The sequence below is a fragment of the Mesocricetus auratus genome, unplaced genomic scaffold (genome assembly GCF_017639785.1).
Source record: "Mesocricetus auratus isolate SY011 unplaced genomic scaffold, BCM_Maur_2.0 Super-Scaffold_100676, whole genome shotgun sequence".
NCBI lineage: Eukaryota > Metazoa > Chordata > Mammalia > Rodentia > Cricetidae > Mesocricetus > Mesocricetus auratus.
In genome coordinates, this window is record NW_024429266.1 from 100,979,994 (window position 1) to 100,999,731 (window position 19,738).

Sequence of the window (19,738 nt, forward strand, 5' to 3'; positions counted from 1 at the left end):
TTCTTGCAGGAGAGCCGCTGGAGCCTCCGGAGCAGAGCGTGCCGCTCCTGCCGCTGCTGGTGGCAGGCGCCGTCTTTCTGCTAGTCATCTTCATCCTGGGTGTCATGGTGGCCAGGCGCAAGCGCGAGCACAGCACCCTCTGGTTCCCTGAGGGCTTCTCACTACACAAGGACATAGCAGTTGGCCACAAGGGCCGGAGGGAGCCTGTGGGACAAGATGCGCTGGGCATGAAGTGAGGATCTTGTCTGCTCTCTATCCCTAACTATGGGGCCCTTGCAAGCTCTGGGTCACCCCCACCTTGGTCATAATCAACCTCTGCGTTCCACCGCCACTCCCCACTTTAGCTTCAGACACCATCTGGACCTTCGGCGTTCTTCCTCTTGACCAAAGACTCCGTGATCTCTGGGGATCACCCCTGATTCCTGACCTTTGACCTTATTTTCTATTCCAGTCCATCTCCTGACTCATATCCTTCCCTGGCCCCATCCTTTTCTGGCCTCACAGACTTCATCCTGATTGGCCATCTCCACCTGTCCTTTGTCATCATCTCAACCTGTCCCTAACCAGGAGGACTGTATGCTTGGTGATCCCTGAATCACCTCTGGCTTCAACCCACCTGTCCCTTTGACCTCACCTCAGACCCCCGTTAACACCTAATGGGGTGTTCATTTCCCCGAGACCCTGAGTCCAAATCCCAGCTTGACTCATCCTCAGTATTGGCAACTCTTCTGATCTCAGCCTCCCCCAGGATTCGATGACTCCTCGTCAAGGTATTTTCAGCCTTGGCACCCACCCGTTTGTTATGAGAATAAGTCCTCTTCCCTGAGCTTTGGCACTGTCCTGGACACCCTCCATTTCCTTGTCATCCCGTTCTATGGTGTGTGCCACTCCTGGCAGAGTCCACCTTGAGACTCTGGCTTCCTGGGGCTGGAGGGATGGCTCAGGACTCCAAGTGACTGCTGGGCAGGAGTGCCCACTGGAGTTTGGATCCCTAGAGCCGTAGAAATGTCATAAGTTCCCTAAATGCAGCCTGGCGGTGGTGGCACTCGGGGGTGCAGAGGCAGGCGGATCTCTGTGAATTCAAGGCCAGCCTGGCCTAAGCTACACAGAGAAATCCTGTCTCAAAAACCAAACCAAACCAAAACAACAAAATTTCCCTAAATGATTGGTGGGCTTGGCAGCCTGACTTGGAGAGCGGAGTCCGGATCCCTAGAGCAAGCTGGCTAGTGAGACTTGTCATGTCAGTGAGCTCTTGGTTTGGTTGAGAGACATGCTCAGCGACCAAGACTGACGAGAGATTGAAGATGATGCCTGTTTACCAACCTCATACCTGCACGCCTACATGCACACTCGCACCCGAAACACTCGTGTGCACACGTACACATGGAAAAATCTTCTGACTGCCACCTGACGCAATTCCTGTCACTTCATCTCTACCTTTCTATCCTCGATGGAACTTGTGTCAACAACCCAAGAGCCCTCCTCAGTTCCTGACCCATGGTCTGCCTCTGTGACCTCTGCTTGCACTGAACCCTCCTCCCGAATCAGATGTCTCCAGTGCACTGTCTCATGCCCTTTTCTTCCTGTTTCCCCCAAGGAACATGGCCAAGGGTGAGAGTCTGATGGGGGAGGTGGCCACAGACTGGATGGACGCAGAGTGCCCAGAGGCCAAGAGACTAAAGGTATGCCTGCTTCTGACTGTCTCCCTCAGGGTCCCAGGTCAGCTGGCAAGCCCAGGGGAGTCTCCACTGCCACAGCTCCAGACAGTTGCCACATCTGGATGACCTCATTTTCTTCTTAATGTGGCTCTGTTGCCTTGTTAGGAGGGAAGGAGATATGTCACAGGTTCCCCTTCTCCATTTGTGTCTTCCTTACACAGGTTCCTGCTCCCAGGGTGATCTAGGGTCACCCTAGAGCAGTGGCTCTCAACCTGTGGGTTGTGACCCCTTTGAGGGTCAAACAGTCCTTTTAGAGGTCCCCGATCAGATAGCCTGCATATCAGATATTTACATTACAATTCGTAACAAGAGAATTACAGTTATGAAATAGCAATGGAATACTTTTATGGTTAGGCTGACAATACGAGGAACTGTATTAAAGTGTCACACATTAGGAAGGCTGAGAACCACTGCCTTAGAGGGAGCACCCTGGCTCACAGAGTGACTGCCTTTTCTGTTCTATGTCCAGCATGCACAGCCTGAAAGTGTCCCCAGCTGGGCTTGGTTCCGTCCAGCTCTAGGAGCCATACCCATAAAGTGCTGAGGTCCTGAGCTTGATTCCCAGAACCCACCTGGGGGAAACCAACAAACAAACAAATAAAAATATCCAACCTAGGCATCATGTGATACACTTGCAATCCCAGTGCTGGTGAGGCTAGCCTAGCCTACTTGGCAAGACCCTGCTTAGTGAGAATCTGTCTTACAGAAAAAGGATGTTGCCTGAGCAATGACATCTGAGGTGGTTCTTTGGCTTTCACACTCATGGACACATACACACACACACATATACACACACAGACACACACACACAGACACACACAGAGACACAGACACATACACACACAAACACATACACGGAGACACACACAGACACACACACACAGAGACACACAGACATGGACACAGACACAGACACACACATATATACATACAGACACACAGACACACAGACACGCACACACACCCCAAGGGCTCTATAAAGAAAAGCCTTCCAGCCTCATCTTTTCCAGTAGCTGGGATTACAGGTATGTGTCACAGCTCCGGCCTCCATATTTCTTTTGCTAGGGATCAGTAGTTCCCAGAATATGAAGGGTAGATTTAATTTTTTAAAATTCCAAATATCTTGCTCTCTTTATAAAGTTATTTTTAAAAATTGGAGGCTGAAACACAAGGCCGACCTTGGGGAACCCTGCAGAGGAGGGAGAGGAAGGATTGTAGGAGCCAGAGGGGTCAAGGACACCACAAGAAAACCCACCGAATCAACTAAGCTGGGCTCATAGGGGCTCCCAGAGACTGAGCTGACAACCAGGGAGCCTGCATGGTGCTGACCTAGGCTCTGCATATATGGGACAGTGGGAGCAGGTGCTGTCTCTGAATCTTTTGCTGGCTCTTGGGACCCTATTCCTCATAGTGGACTGCCTCATCCAGACTTCAACTTGATAATGCTGTTTTTGGTTGATATCCATGGGAGGCCTGCCCACCTCTGAATAGAAATGGAGGGGCGGGGCTGGAAGGAGAGGGAGGAGGGGAAACAGCAGCCCGGCTGTAAAAATAGATAAACAAACAAAAGTTGGAGGCTGGAGAGAGGGCACAGCAATGAAGTGCTGGCTGTGTTTGATCCCAGCACCACATAGTTATCTTTTTTTTGTTGTTGTTTTTGTTTTACGAGACAGGGTTTCTCTGTATTGTTTTGGAGGCTGTCGGTCCAGCCTGGCCTCGAACTCACAGAGATCCGCCTGCCTCTGCCTCCCGAGTGCTGGGATTAAAGGCGTGCGCTTCCAACGCCCGGCTCACCATATAGTGTCTTACAAATGTCTGTAACTCCAGTTCCAGAAGATGGGATCTTATCCTTATTCTGGATTCCATGGGCACCGGCATACATGTGGTACAAAGATACATAGGCATAATACCCGTGCACACGATTTAAAACACCTTTAAAAAATCACATTTTATTGATGTCGTGTATGTACCTGAGTGTTGTACGGAGATGATAGGACACCTTGGAAGAAATCAGTTTTCTCCTAACCCATATGAGTTCTCTGGGTTCAAATCAGGTGTTCAGGCTTAGCAGTGTGCTTACCTACGTGTGGAGAGCCATGTCTAATCTGCAAGTACATTCATGTCGGGCGCTCTCTTCCCACTCCTATTGTATTGTTTTCGGACAGCAGTGGTCTCCTATACCTGGATACAGTTTAATCAGCAACACCCATGGGATGGCCCACCCCCTCTCTCCCACCACCAAAGGGCAGATCAGAGCCTGCAAATGTGTCCCTCCAGGTAGAGGAGCCAGGCATGGGGGCCGAGGAGCCTGTGGACTGTCGCCAATGGACCCAACATCACCTGGTTGCCGCCGATATCCGTGTGGCACCGGCCATGGCGCTGACTCCACCCCAGGGTGATGCAGATACCGATGGCATGGATGTCAACGTACGTGGCCCTGGTGAGTGCCCCTCCCCAAAGGGTCCCATTGACAGATCACATATGGGACTGTATTCTGAGAGTGTCTGGGTTTCTGTGCCTGCTGTGTGTGGCAAACCAGACTTTAGGTTGTAAGGGACAAGGGCCCCAGTGCAAAGTAGTTTAAGTAAAAGAGCATACACTGGCGTGTGGCTGGGAACTTTGAAGACGCTGGGATCCTGAATCTTTCTTCATGAGGTTGAGATTTCCTTCTGACCCCTCCCTTCCTCCCTCCCTCCCTTCCTTCCTTCTCCCTCCCTCCCTCCCTCCCTCCCTCCCTTCCTTCCTTCTCCCTCCCTCCCTCCATCCCTCTCTCCCTCCCTTCCTTCTCCCTCCCTCCTTCCCTCTCTCCCTCCCTTGCTTCTCCCTCCCTTCCTCCCTCCCTCCCTTCCTTCTGACTCCCCTCCCTCCTTCCCTGTCTCCCTCCCTCCCTCCCTCCCTTCCTTCTGACTCCCCTCCCTCCCTCTTTCCCCATCCCCCACTCTTTCTTTTCTGAGATAGCCCTGGCTGGTCCTGGAACTCACTCTGTAGACCAGGCTGGTCTCGACTCAGAGATCCACCTGCCTCTGCCTCCCGAGTGTGCTTGGGTTAAGGTGTGGGCCACCATAGCCCAGCTTTTTTTTTTTTTTTTTCTTGAGACAGTGTTTCACTGTGTCGTCCAGGCCGTCCTGGACTTCATTATGTAGATCAGGCTGTGAACCCAGAGAGCCTGCCTCTGCATCCCAAGTGCTGGGATTGCACGCGTGTGCCACCCCGCCTTGCTGGAATTACGTAAAAATTACACCTATTTGTGTGTATTAGTGCATGAGAAAGTCAGAGGACACCTTGTTGGAATTCGTTATCTCTTCCCACAGTCTGGGTCCTAGGGATCGAAGTCAGGTAGTCCAGTTTGGTGGCAGGTGCCTTTACCCATCAAGCCCCTGGATCCTGGGTATTTGATTTATTTTTCCCACTTAGCTTCAGCTGTACAACCTGTCAGGAAAGTCCTAGAATGCATTCTGACTGGGTGGACTAGAACCATGTACTCCTCCTTGGGTCAGTCAATATGGCTAGGGAACTATAATATGCAGATAAAGCAGTCCCTGTCTGGTCTAAGCAGGGCTTGCTACTGGGGGATTCGTGAAAAGGAAAACCAGGGAAGAGGTGGTATCCCTTCCCCTATTCTAAATGCTCCGGTTCCTGGGATCTCCTTCACGACAAATCACGTGATCTTTGTTGGCGTGGCTTTGCAGTTGGGAGGATTTACCTCTGTCTTGCTGTGTAATGTGTCCCAGTTGCATCTACTACAGTGTCCCTGACGTTATCCCCCAGAAAGACCCCTATGCCTGTGACACCCTCCTGGTCCCTGCAGATGGCTTCACCCCACTTATGCTGGCCTCCTTCTGTGGGGGAGCCCTGGAGCCCATGCCAGCCGAGGAGGATGAGGCAGACGACACGTCAGCCAGCATCATATCGGACCTGATCTGCCAGGGGGCCCAGCTCGGAGCTCGAACTGACCGTACTGGCGAGACTGCCCTGCATCTGGCTGCCCGCTATGCACGCGCGGATGCGGCCAAGCGGCTGCTGGACGCTGGGGCAGATACCAATGCCCAGGACCATTCAGGCCGCACCCCTCTGCACACAGCGGTGACAGCGGATGCCCAGGGTGTTTTCCAGGTAAGACAGGCCTGTCTCTTCAGACTGCAGAACTGCTGGGTGGGCATCAAATCCACCTGGATTTTAGCCCTGGTCTGTCTTGAAAAGTTTGTTTTTGTCATTTGGAAATAGGGACATCTGGGACACATTGCCTGTCAAAAATAGGTAGTGCCTGACCTAGATTTTTTGCTTTTCAAAGTATCTTTAAAATTACATGCATGTGTACCCAAATGTGCCACAGTACAAGTGTGGAGGTCAGGGGATAACTTTAAGAATTGATTCTCAGGAGCTGGAGAGATGGCTCAGTGGTTAGGGCACTTACAAGAGCTTCCCAGTGCGTGCACACGAACGCGCACGCACACACACACACACACACACACACACACACACACGAATGCACGCACACATGATTAAAAAAAAAAAGGATTGGTTCTTTGTTTTCAACATGTAGATCCTGAGGGTCAAAGCCATGAGGCTTGGCAGCAAGCCTTTACCTGCTGGACCGGCTCGCTGGCCCTCTGACTTAGATCTTTCTACTTGCAACATCAGCTAGTGAAATCCTCAAGGAAAACACATGATGTTCAGCGCTATTTTTAGGCGGTCTTGTGTATGGCTCAGACGAGTCCTGAGCGCACAGTCCTCACACCTCAGCATCCTAAGAGACGGGACTACACGTTAGCATGGCTGCTCATATGTAAGCAGCTCCCCTCTGCCTCCCTGGGGCTGGAACCACGGCTGCGCATTCCAGACCAGCGGGTACAGCTGAGCCATGCCCTCATTTATGTCCTAGTTTTCGTGTTTGCTCCTTTCTTCTCAGCCGTAGACTGACAACGGCGCTCTCAGCGCTTTAAAATGGGCTGGGAAACTGCTCTCTGCTGCTTAATAGGTTGGGTTGTTAAACCCATCGTTTTTGCCTGGTTATGGAGGCATGTGCTTTCAATCCCAGCACTTGGGAGGCAGAGGCAGACGGAGCTCTGAGAGTTCGAGGCCAGGCTGGTCTACAGAGTGAGTTCTAGGACAGCCAGGGCTGTACAGTGAGACATCAACAAACAAAGATTCACTGTTTTTCTTAACTTTAGCATATAAAGTGATGTGCTTTATTTATTGATTTTTTAAATTTAATTTTATTTTTCCTTTTTCGAGACAGGCTTTCTCTGTGGTTTTGGAACCTGCCCTGGAACTAGCTCTTGTAGACCAGGCTGGCCTCGAACTCACAGAGATCCACCTGCCTCTGCCTCCCGAGTGCTGGGATTAAAGGCGCGGGCCACCACCAATGCCCAGCTTGCTGTTGGATATCTTGCTCTGTTCTCTGTCTTATTCTTCTGAGACAGAATCCATCACGGAACCTGGAGCTAGGCTGGTGGCAGCAAGCTCTCTGGCTGTCTTCTCCCGCATAGCCTGGGGGGGTGGCGAAGTCTGGCTTTTTACGTTGGCTTTGTTTGGGATCCGAAGTCAGGCGCGCGTGTCCACGGAGCCATCTCTATAGCCACCTACATACTATTATTTAAATCCATTTATCTATGAGGTTATTTATGACTTACAGTGGGATTAGCAGAAATATCACCCCACTGTGGGCCAGTAAGTACCTGCAGCTCATGGGTCCCAAGGCTGTGAGGTTTGGGGCTCTCCCAGGGTGCTGCGCTTTCCTCTGCTCCTGCAGGATGTCCTGCCCTGACTTTTTTTTTTTTTTTAAAGATTCTCATCCGGAACCGCTCCACTGACCTGGATGCCCGCATGGCGGATGGTTCTACAGCACTCATCCTGGCGGCCCGCCTGGCGGTGGAGGGCATGGTGGAAGAGCTCATTGCCAGCCACGCTGACGTCAACGCCGTGGATGAGCTGGGTAGGTGCTGAGGAAGTGGTGTGTGTGTGTGGGGGGGGATTCTCTTAGCGTGAACTTACACCCATGTCGACACCAAGCATATGCTCAGCTGTGTACACCAGGGCTCCCACGAGGGTGGAGCAGGACTCATAGGGTGCCTCTAGTTTAGAAAAAAAATGTGAGTTCCCCAAGACATAATTTCCCTTTCTCTCCGCTCCCCTCTGCTTTCCCTTCCCCACTCCGTGACCCTTTCCCTAGCTTGACTGGTACAAAATAGTGAGTGTCGCCAGGTTTCACCAATCCATGTGGCGCGCTTTGATGACGCCCACTCCCCCTCCCCCGTAACCCTCCTCCTGCTCTTCTTTCTATAAATGCTTGTCTTTGGGTCTGAGCTATTTCACTTACCATTGGTCTCCTGTTCTGTCATTTCTTTTTGAAATTTGTATAATCTGGCCCCCCACCCCCTTTGGAGACAGGGTGTCATATAACCTAGGCTTGACTCCAACTCACTATGTAGCCAGAGATCTTGAGATCCCAATCCTCCTGCCTCTGTTTCCCAAGGTAGGCATTAGCCACCTCGCCACTCCGTGGTACACAGTGCTGATGGGTACCAGGCCGATTGCACAGTGTGGCTGCTGTGAGTAGGGCTGTGGACACCACCGTTGGCACGGGTGTGAAGGTGCCTCTGCCCGTATGCTGACTCAGAGCCCAGGAGTGCCATAGCTGGGCCACAGGGTAGTTCTAGTTGTTTCTCTAGCATTTGCATTCTCTCTTTCTTTCCCCCTTTCTTTCTTTTTATTTAAATTTGTTTTCATTTTACATACCAACCCCAGTTCCCCTCCCTCCCCTTCTCCTGCCCTCCCATCCCACCCCCTATCCACTCCTCAGAGGGGGTAAGGCCTTCTTTTTGTTTGTTTGTTTGTTTTTTGAGTCAGGGTTTCTCTGTGGCTTTGGAGGCTGTCCTGGAACTAGCTCTTGTAGACCAGGCTGGTCTCGAACTCACAGAGATCTGCCTGCCTCTGGCCTGGAATTTGCTATGTAGACCAGGTTGACCTTGAACTCAGAGAGATCCACCTTCCTCTAACCCTGGAGTTGTTCAAGGAATGTGCCACCATATCTGTCCTTTGAACATTTTAAATATATTTATTGGTTATTGGTACTTCTTTTGCAAACTGTGCAGCTGTCTTATTTATTGATTGTGCTATTTGTTTAGGTGTTTAATATTTTGATCTCTTCTTAGATGAGTATCTGGCAAAGATTTTTTTTTTCCCATTCTGTGAGGAGGACGCTTCATCATTAACTGTTTGTTTGTTTGTTTGTTTTTTGTCACACTGGGGATAGAAGCTGGTGCCTTGCTCTCACCAAGCGAGGGCTCTGACTTTGGGCAGCACTCCCAGCCTGGCTGCTTTGTTGGGAAAATGGACTCTACTGCCACCTGTTGGACAGGTGTCATAAATGAGCAAATCTAAGGATCCATTCGTGAGGGCAGCTGCTGCCTGGTCTTGGGTCTGACATGATCAGAGTCTCAGCAAGCTGTCCTTGTGTCCAAAAGGTCTCACCCAGCTGTAGACTCACTCCGACACCTACCAATATCCTGTGCAGTACCCTTGGGTCTCAACTTCATCCTCACAGGCATCAGTGGTCGCTCTTGGTTTGTGTGTTGGATGAGGGTATGGGGTATGTCCCACTTCTGATGTCACTGTGTAACCTGGGTTTCTCTCCTGGGTCCTTTGGTTCATCCATAAAAGGATTTAGTGTTTGATAGACAAGCAACAGCAAGTGAGAAATTCGTGTCTTTTGAGATGGTGGCTGGGGAGGCAGCTGGGGGAGGGGTGAGCTTCAGAGGACATGAGAGGGCTCGGAGAATCAGGAATTGTGCCCAGGCTTTGCTTGGTATTCAAAAACAAACAAACGAACAAACAGAGGCTGCATGGTGGTGGCGCAGCCTTTAAACCCAGCACTCGGGAGGCAGAGGCAGGAGGATCTCTGTGAGTTCGAGGCCAGCCTGGTCTGCAGAGAGAGTTTTCCAGGACAGCCAGTGCCACACAGAGGATCCTGTCTTGAAAACAGCAAACAAACAAGCAAATAGAGAAGAAGGAAAGGAAAAGGGGGTCTTAGTGGTTGAAACACTGGCCATACAAGTGTGAAGACCTGAGTTTGGCTCTCCAGAGACCTGTGTAAACGCTGAGTGAGTGATGGCCTCCTGTGTGTAACCCAGAGCCAGCCTTACAGCAGGCTGCTAGCAACAGTACAGACATTGGTGAGTTCCGGGTTTGATTAGTAGACCCTGCCTCAGTGAATATGGTGGAAGACCCAGCCTCCACGAGCACACACATGTGCGTACACACACCCACACACAAAACCACGCCTAGACGGCCAAAGAAGAAACCATTCAGAAAATATGGCAGGCTGCATAGTGGAGGCTCCAAAGTGCTGCCTGATGGAAATCTGCAAGAAGCTGCATTGGGAGAGGGGCTCGTAGGAAGGGAAGGTACTGTATTTCACTGAGGGGATAGATAGTCTTCTCCTGTCCTTAGCATGTCTTCAGGTGACTCGGATTGCCTGGAGGGGCAAAGGGGGACAGGTCACTGATAGGCCCTACTGGACTGTCATTAAAAATATGTTGTTTAAGCCGGGCGTTGGTGGCGCACACCTTTAATCCCAGCACTTGGGAGGCAGAGGCAGGCGGATCTCTGTGAGTTCGAGGCTAGGCTGGTCTACAAGAGCTAGTTCCAGGACAGCCTACAAAGCCACAGAGAAACCCTGTCTCGAAAAACCCCCAAAAAATGTTGTTTATTTTTATTTCATGTATAGGGGTGTTTTGCCCGCATGTATGTGTACCACATGTATGCAGTGCCCACACTGGCCAGAAGAGGGCAGCGGGTCCCCTGGAGCTGGAGTTCAGGCAGTTGTAAACTGTCCTGTGAGTGCTGAGAATTGAACTCAGGTCTTCTGGAAGAGCAGCCAGCGCTCTTAACCGCTGAACTATAAATTAACCCTTAAACGGAGACAGTTGTATGTAGCACGTTGGGCCTCCACAGAGCCAGGCACCTCCCGCTTTTTTGTATGGTAACTTACATTTTACCAACTGGCAAGCTGATGTGTCTGTTCCTTTCAGTTGTTACCAGGGCAGTGGGAGGTGGGCTCCAAAGCCTGGCTGCCTCTAACACGACTTTGACAGACAAATGTTCCTGGTGGGGAAGTCATCCATGGTTGGTGTTAGATAATTACTAAAAAGCAGCTGGAGAGAGACTGAAGGCAGAGAGAGAGAGAGAGACTGAGACTGAGACTGAGACTTGGTCTGACCTCAATCAGGGCCCTGTTCTTTCATGGCAAGGTGCACCCTGTAACTTATTCTGTGGATGGCCAAAACACCTTCAGGGGAAGATAGGATGTGGCCTCTTAATAGGGGCAGGAATGACTTCCTTAGTTCACAAGGGAAGCAGGGAAGTGTAGTCATTCCTAACTTTGAAAGGATGTAAAAAATGCAGTACAGGGTGTTGTAGCTGTTTTCTGCTGAGGAGGGTGTTTGTTGGAGGTGCAGATCTGGGTTCACAGAAGAGGGAGTCCTCTGGTCACGGAGCAGCGAGGGTCTCAACCTGATCGGCTCTGGTGGGTCAGGCTATTGTCACCCTGCATCCCTGAAGGGAACGGGAAGATAATTATTAGAGGACTGCAAGCAGACGGTCTGCTTACGGAGCAGAGCAGAGATTTCCCTGGCAAGGCTGGCAGGGTGTGTGTGGGGGCAGCAGGAGCAGAGGCGGGGACACAGAGAGGGTCAGTGAGAGAAAGTGGGCGTAGAGTTGATTCAGGGCGACTGGTCCCTCGCCAGGACTGTCCCTGCATCAGACAGGTAGGGAGCTGCAGAGCACAAGAGAGGGGTGAGGGGAAAACGGGGAGGGGGCGGACAGGACGAAGGTAAAGAATTGTGTCTGGCCTGGGGCGAAAGGGAGAAGGTCCCTGCTAGCCAGACTGCCTCCCAGCATCATTGAAAAGGCCCTTATGCGGAAGTGTCACGGTCAAACGCAGCCGCGGTAGGTGAGAGTGTCTGGAGAGGCTTGTGTGGTGTGGGGGGGTTCAGTAAGTGCAGCATTTAGAAGGGCACGAACCTAAGTGTGAGGATGAGGAAAGGGCTGACTCGGGATCAGAGTGGGAGGCAGCCAGAAGCGATATTTGTCAGGTGCCTGTGCTTTTGGCCCCCATTTCAAACCAATTGTCGGCAAGGGAGCAGCACTGCTTGAGGAGGGCACAGACCCCATCCTTAGTGGCAGTCAGAGCCAGTTTGTTTGTTTTCTGTGTGCACTGGCATTTTATCAGGAGTGACAGGTCCCTGGAACTAGAGTTACAGACAGTTGTGTGCTGCCGTGTGGGTGCTGGGAATTGAACCCCGGGACCTCTGGATGAGCAACCAGTGCTCTTAACGGCTGAACCATCTCTCCAGCCTCCAGATCTAGTTATTTCTAATTGTGGAGTGGCCGTCGAAGGTTAGGCTGGTCCTAGAGGATGTTGAGCTGATCTGAGGCGGTGAGATAGAGGTGAATTGACAAAAAGGAGGCTTCAGTCGTGCAACAATGTCCAGAGTGCCTGACTCATGACTTCTTAGTCCCATTTTAGAGATCACCCAAACTGCTACTAGGGACTGGGGTGTAACTCTGAAACTGCTTCAAGGCTGACAGAGGGCTGACGAGGGGAAAAACAGAGTGCCTCAGAAGAGGGTTCATCTGAGGGACCATGACAAAACCTGACAGCTTTGTGGGGAGTATTCAGAGACAAAATTCCAGGAGGAGAACTTTTACAGCAAGGTTAGCATGAGTGGGTTGCAGTTGCACAAATGGCCGCACCAGAGCTCTGTAGAAGAATAGAAGAATAAGGTAACTGTAATTAGTTGTTTGTTGACTTCGGTCTCTTGTAGCTTAGTGCTGGCCACCGGAACTTCCTCTGAGGACTGGAAGAAATACTTGTTGGCCCAGTCCAGTTTGGCTGCCTCTGGCCACTTGTGGCTTTTGGGCACTTGAATGTGACCTGGACAAATGAAGAGCTCAGTTTTCTTCTAGTCCGCTTGATGTTTAAAATTTTGGAGTATGGATGTAGCTCCGTTGGTGGAGGACCCTGCCTAATGGACACAAAATTCCAGGTTCAATCCCTATCACTACATCCAATTAGGCGTGGAAATCCTAGGTAAGCCTGTAATCCCAGGGTTCAGGGCCTCTCTGGAGTCAGGAGGATCAGAAGTTCAAGGCCATCTTTGGCGATATGGCGTGTTACAGGCCAGCCTAGGACACTTGAGACCTTGTCTTGACAACAGAATAGAGATGGCTCAGCAGTTAAAAGCACATACTGTTCTTGCAGAGGACCTGAGATAGATTCCTGCCACCCAAGTTGGGCGACTCACAGCTACCTGTAACTCTAGCTCCAGGGGATCTGATGCCCTCTTCTGGATTCTTCAGGCTACCCACACTAATCATGCACTTCTCCCATGCAAACACATATACAAACATAATTTAAAAAATAAAAAATAGAGCTGGAGAGATGGCTCAGAGGTCAAGAGCACTGGCTGCGCTTCCAAAGGTCCTGAGTTCAATTCCCAGCAACCACATGGTGGCTCACAAACATCTGTAATGAGATCTGGTTCCCTCTGCTGGCCTGTAAGCATACATGCAGACAGAATACTGTATACATAATAAATACATCTTAAAAAATAAATCTTAAAGCAAAAAATAACCCACTCAGAACAGGCAATATAGACTATAAAGACAGAAAGCATATCAACAGTTGCCTAAAGTTTGGGATGTAAGGGGATTGACCAATTAATTAAAGTGATGATGTAAAAATTGATTAGTGGACAGAACAAAGATATATATACATACATATATATGTATATATAATTTAAATAAGAAAAGATTAAAAATAAAAATTTTGAGACATAGTCCTAGTTAGTTTTTTAAAGATGCATGTGTTTTGCCTGCATATATGCTTACAGGCCAGAAGAGGGCACCCACTCTAACTATAGGTGGTTGTGAGCCACCATGTGGTTGCTGGGAATTGAACTCAGAACCTTTGGAAGAGCAGCCACTACTCTTAACTGCTGAGCCATCTCTCCAGCTCCAGTCCTAGTTAGTTTTAACTGTCAGCTTGACACAGCCTAGAGTCACCTGAGAAGTTGGTCTCCTTGAAGGACTATTGTCCATTCAGTGTGAGATTGTCTGGATTGTTAATTGATGCAGGAGGCTTTAGCCCACTGTGGGCGGCGCTGTCTCCTGGGCAGGGGATCCTGGACTGTATAAGAAACTCAACTAAGGATGAACCTAGCAAGTAGGACCCTACAGTTTCTGCTGTACTTTGGCAGTGAAGTGAGCTCCTTAGTTGGAGGTAAGGCTGCGGAGAATAGCAGGCAGGCCTGTCTTCAAGTTCCTGCCTTACTTCACTCAGTGATGGACTGTGATCTAAGAGTGTGTACTGGCTGGTTTTGTGTGCCTACTTGACACAGCTGGCATCGTCAGAAAGGAAGGACCCATCAACTGAGGAGACGCCTCCACGAGACCCAGCTGTAAGGCACTTTCTCAGTTAGTGATTGATGGGGAAGGCCCAGCCCATGGTGGGTGGTGCCATTCCTGGGCTGGTGCTCCTGGGTTCTATAAGACAGCAGGTTGGGCAAGCCATGAGGAACAAGCCAGTGAGCAGCTCCCTCCATGGCCTCTGCATCAGCTCCAGGTTCTTGCCCTGTTTGAGTTCCTGTCCTGACTTCCTTCGATAATGAACAGCGATATGGAAGCATAGGCCAAGTAAACACTTTTCTCCTTAGCTTCCTTTTGGTCATAGTGTTTCCTCAGAGCATTAGAAGCCCTTGTTAAGACAGAGTGTAAGCCAAATAGATTCCCTGGCATGGGATTGCAGGAGTGTGCCACTACACCTGGTTAACAGGGATCTTATGTCCTCCTCTGGGCTCTGGGCACATACATGGTAGACAGACAGACATGCAAATAATACTGAAACAAAACCCACTCCAGTTCCTACACCAGAACAGCAAAAGTTTCCAGCTGCTGAGCCGTCTCTCCAGCCTCTATATTTCCTTGACGGTACCCTTGCAAGAGAGTTTGTGTTTTGGCGATGTGTTGTTTGTTTTGTTGTTCTTGTTGAAAGTCCCTCTCACTCGGGCTTTGGGTCTAGAACTCAGGTCTTCAGGTGTGTGCAGCAATCACCTTTGTGATCAGTTTCACGTGCACACGCGTGCAGGGCACTCCCTGGTTAGAGGCTCTCTATAGTTCTGCACCTCCTTAGATCTAAACGCAAGAGCTCGGACACTCGGTGTGCCTGGAACTGTCCTACCCACCTCCAGGCCCTTGTCTTGACACCCCTGCCTGTCCTGTGACGGGGACCTGACATAAGCCTGACTCTGATTTTGTCTCCCTACAGGGAAATCAGCCTTACACTGGGCTGCAGCCGTGAACAACGTGGAGGCTACCTTGGCTCTGCTGAAGAACGGAGCCAACAAGGACATGCAGGACAGCAAGGTGAGCTCTTGGGAGCTGGCCCTGCAGCAGCCACCTGTGCGAGACACAGCAGGCCCAGGGATAAGCCTTTTGGGGTATCCATCTTGCCTGAAGAGTGGGGGTTGGGCCTAAAGGCTGTGACAGCAGATCAAAGGAGAGCCTTTGTGGTAGACGTTGTGTGACATTGAGCAAGCTGCTAAGCATCTCTGAAACTCAGTGTCCTCCTTGTGAATTAGGGGAGCAGCAGCACCCACTTTAGTGCACTCGCTGAGCTTCAGAAGCCTTGCCAAAGAGACAGTCCATCATCGCATTTATTTGCTGTATATGTTTGTGTGCACTTACCACAGCAAGTGTGTGGAGGTCAGAGGACTGCTCGCCTTCCACGGTTTAGGTACTGTTGCTTGAACTGAGGCCATTGGACCCATCTCACTGGCACTTACTTTTTAAAGCGTGATATAAATATATATACATATATATACATACATACACACATATAATATACTATATATTTATATATATTCTTGAGACTGTCTTGGTACACTAGACTGGCCTTGAACCCCCAATTCTCATGTTTCTGCTGCCTAATCCCTTGAGGCCAGAAGAGAGTGTTGAATCCCCCAGGAGCTGGAGTTTCAGGCAGGTATGAGCTGCCTGCGTGGGTAGCAAGGATGGAATTGAAGTGCCCTTCTTGGTGACACTGTGCCATCTCGCTGTTGTTGTTTTTTTTAAGACTTACTTATTATATATACAGTGTTCTGTCTACATGTGTCCCTGCAGGTCAAAGAGGGCACCAGATCTCACTGTAGATGGTTGTGAGCCACCATGTGGTTGCTGGGAATTGAACTCAGGACCTCTGGAAGAGCAGCCAGTGGTCCTAACTTCTGAGCCATCTCTCCAGTCGGCTATTTTGCCATTCTTTACTTTGTTTCCTTCTCTTTTTGAGACCAGTTCTTAGTGGTTACTTTAACTAAGGTGGCTTCAAACTCTTGGTGAGTCTTCTGCCTCAGCCTCCCAAGTGCTGGGATTATAGGCACTGAGTTACCAAACCTGACTTTTGCTTTCTTTCTTTTTTTTTTTTTAAAGATTTATTTGTTTATTATGTATACGGTGTTCTGTCTGCATGTCTCTCTGCACAACAGAAGAAGGCACCAGATCTCATTACAGATGGCTGTGAGCCACCATGTGGTTGCTGGGGATTGAACTCAGCACCTCTGGAAGAACAGCCAGTGCTCTTAACCTCTGAGCCATCTCTCCAGCCCATTTGGTTTCTTTTTTGTTCACTTTTTTTTTTTCCAAGACAAGGTCTCACTATGTAGACCAGACTAGCCTGGAACTCATGGAGATCCACCTGCCTTTGTCCCACTGGGTGTTAGGATTACAGGTGACAGTCCTGATACCTGGCTTTTTAATCTTTTTTTTTTTTTTTTTCTGAGACAGGGTTTCTCTGTGGCTTTGGAGGCTGTCCTGGAAGTCGCTCTGTAGACCAGGCTGGTCTCGAACTCACAGAGATCCGCCTGCCTCTGCCTCCTGAGTGCTGGTATTAAAGGCGTGTGCCACCAATGCCCAGCGGCTTTTTAATCTTTTACAAATTATTGCATCAGCATATCATTTATTTTGGTGACTGGGGATTTTGATGCCCCTTTAGATTTTGTGCCTAAGGTAAGTCTTGGCTAGATGCCCCTGCTGCGGGGACATGGCTGAGAGGAGAGAGCCTGTTCCTTCAGCAGAGCGGGGATCCAAACCCAGATGCATCTGTCTTCAGGGTTTCAACTTGTAGCTCTCAGGATCTTAGGAATTAGAGACGAGTGTGTTGGAGACAGAGTGACTGACATTTGTGGGTTCTGCCCCTTCCTTGCCCCAGGAGGAGACTCCACTGTTCTTGGCTGCCCGTGAGGGTAGCTTTGAGGCTGCCAAGCTTCTTCTGGACCATTTCGCCAACCGGGAGATCACAGATCACCTGGACAGGCTGCCCCGCGATGTGGCCCAGGAACGGCTGCACCAGGACATTGTGCGGTTGCTGGACCAGCCCAGTGGCCCCCGTAGTCCCCCCGGCCCCCATGGCCTGGGGCCCCTGCTCTGCCCACCAGGGGCCTTCCTTCCTGGGCTCAAGGCGGTGCAGTCTGGGGCCAAGAAGAGCAGGAGGCCACCTGGCAAGACAGGGCTAGGGCCACAGGGAACCCGGGGTCGTGGCAAGAAGCTGACCCTGGCCTGCCCCGGCCCCCTGGCAGACAGCTCTGTCACACTGTCGCCTGTGGACTCGCTGGACTCCCCAAGGCCTTTCGGTGGGCCCCCGGCTTCCCCTGGAGGCTTCCCCCTGGAGGGTCCCTATGCCACCACGGCTACTGCGGTGTCCTTGGCACAGCTTGGTACAAGTCGGGCAGGCCCCCTGGGGCGCCAGCCTCCTGGGGGTTGTGTGCTCAGTCTGGGTCTCCTCAACCCCGTGGCTGTCCCACTCGACTGGGCCCGGCTGCCTCCACCGGCTCCACCAGGGCCCTCATTCCTGTTGCCCCTGGCTCCGGGACCCCAACTACTCAACCCGGGAACCCCAGTTTCTCCCCAGGAGCGGCCACCACCCTACCTGGCTGCCCCAGGACATGGAGAAGAATACCCTGCAGCGGGGACCCACAGCAGCCCCACCAAGGCCCGCTTCCTGCGGGTTCCCAGCGAGCACCCTTACTTGACCCCATCTCCAGAGTCCCCAGACCACTGGGCCAGCCCGTCCCCTCCCTCCCTTTCAGACTGGTCCGACTCTACACCTAGCCCAGCAGCAGCTGCTGGTGCCACAGCGGCTGGAGCTCTACCTGCTCAGCCACACCCCATGTCTGTTCCCTCTCTCCCTCAGTCCCAGACTCAGCTGGGGTCCCAGCCAGAAGTTACCCCCAAGAGACAGGTGATGGCCTAAGTTCTTGGATCTTGGGGTGGGGAGAAGTGACGCCCCTTTCTTGGCTTCTCTCTGCCTTTTAATTTTATTCTCATCCATTTCTGTCTGTACCAACCTTCCTGCACCTCTCTGTATTGTAGTGTGACCAAGCTGGTCACCAGCCCAGACCCCAGTCTTCCTTTATTTATAATGGGTACGGGCTGACCTCCCACCATCTAGGCCCTCTAAGGGGTCTGGGACTTCTTGACCCCTCCCCCTGCCTCCCTCTTCCCCCCTCCCTTTTTTTTTTTGGCCTGTTTTCGCTTCTCATTTTCTCCCACTCCGACATGAGTGAGTTATTTTTTTCTTTTTTACATTTTGTATAGAGACAAATTCATTTAAACAAACTTATTATTATTATTATTTTTTACAAAATATATATATGGAGACGCTCCCTTCCCCCGCTGCAAATCCCTCCCACGCCCCCGTGGGGCTGAGTCTGTGGGCCCATTCGGCCAATCCGGACTCTGTGTACCGAGTACACAGACATGACCAGGGTCCCGTGTACTGAGTATGCGGCCCTGGTATGTACCAAGTAGCCAGCCTTGGGCACACCCTCCCCTGGGGTCAGGGGACACTTGGGAGCCTCCTTCCCTCCCCACCCTCCTTCCTTACTTCACTGCATTCCAGATAAGACTTGTAGACTCACTGGGAAAGGGGTCTTTCCCACCAAAACCCCCACTCCAGGCCCCCCTCCCAGAGCCTGGCTCACCTTTTAGGGTGTGTGTTTGGGGGGTCAGGGGAGATGTATTTCGTATGCATTCCACTTCTAGTTGTAAATACAGGGCTGAAGGTGGGGAGGCACTACCTGTGTGAGTGGTACACCCCCTCTTCCTGGTATTCCCTTGGCTCAGCCTCACTGCCTAATAGAAATGTTTTTAGGCTATTTTTATGATATGGCACTTGGTCACAGTCCGTTGTAGCTGAATCCCCAGGTCTTGCATGGTACAAACCTCACGACCCCAGTTCCCTTACCACCTAATAAAAGAATAGTTAACACCAGTGTCTTGGTTTCTGTCTGAAGTGGGCACTTCCTGGGTCTCTGCCTACACAGGGGTAACTTGAACTCTCACCTTGGGGCAAAGCCTTGTGGTTTTCCCATCCCCACCTTTGGTTTCTTTTTGGCCAGGTGCCCTAGCTTCATTTCTGTTACTTTAAACAAGCAATTTAGGGGAGAGAGGAGTTTATTCTAGCTTACAATTCCAGGTTATTGTCCATCATTGTGAGGAAGTCAAGGAAAGAACCTAAAACAGTTAGTCATCACATCAACAGTCAGGAGCAGAGAGAAAGATGAATGCGTGAGTACTTACTTGTTTGTGTCCAGCTGGGTTTCCACACTCTTAGACAGTTCAGAAACCCCTGCCTAGGGAGTGGTGCCACCCAAAGTAGGCTGGGTCTTTTCACATCAATTGACTTAATTAAGACAATCCCCAACAGACATGCTCTCAGGTCAACCTGATGTAGACAAGTCTTTCCAGGTGACTGTGGATTCTGTCGACAAAGTTAACCATCATATCAGGTGATTCCAGTTATTGAATCTTGGATGGATATTTACCTTAAGATGAACCAATAGAGTTCCTTGATTGAGAACTTTTTTCCTTTAAAAATGATTATTATTAATGTTGTTTTTGATACAGGGTCTCTCTGTGTAGCCCTGGCTGTCCTGGAACTCACTCTGCAGACTAGGCTGGCTTTG

At 50.7% G+C, this 19,738-nt stretch overlaps 1 protein-coding gene across 1 annotated transcript in view; it reads left to right on the forward strand.

The window, feature by feature from the left end:
• The window catches only part of Notch3 (notch receptor 3), a 45,777-nt gene extending 26,733 nt beyond the window's left edge, over positions 1–19,044 (forward strand). The window contains exons 27-33 of the mRNA XM_040737750.1: positions 10–232; positions 1,598–1,682; positions 3,996–4,158; positions 5,527–5,831; positions 7,506–7,653; positions 15,046–15,143; positions 16,984–19,044. Of these exons, the coding sequence (XP_040593684.1) occupies positions 10–232; positions 1,598–1,682; positions 3,996–4,158; positions 5,527–5,831; positions 7,506–7,653; positions 15,046–15,143; positions 16,984–18,024 (2,063 nt within the window). The 3' untranslated portion in view covers positions 18,025–19,044. The remainder of the gene's footprint in view (positions 1–9; positions 233–1,597; positions 1,683–3,995; positions 4,159–5,526; positions 5,832–7,505; positions 7,654–15,045; positions 15,144–16,983) is intronic.
• The last annotated feature ends 694 nt before the right edge of the window (positions 19,045–19,738 follow it).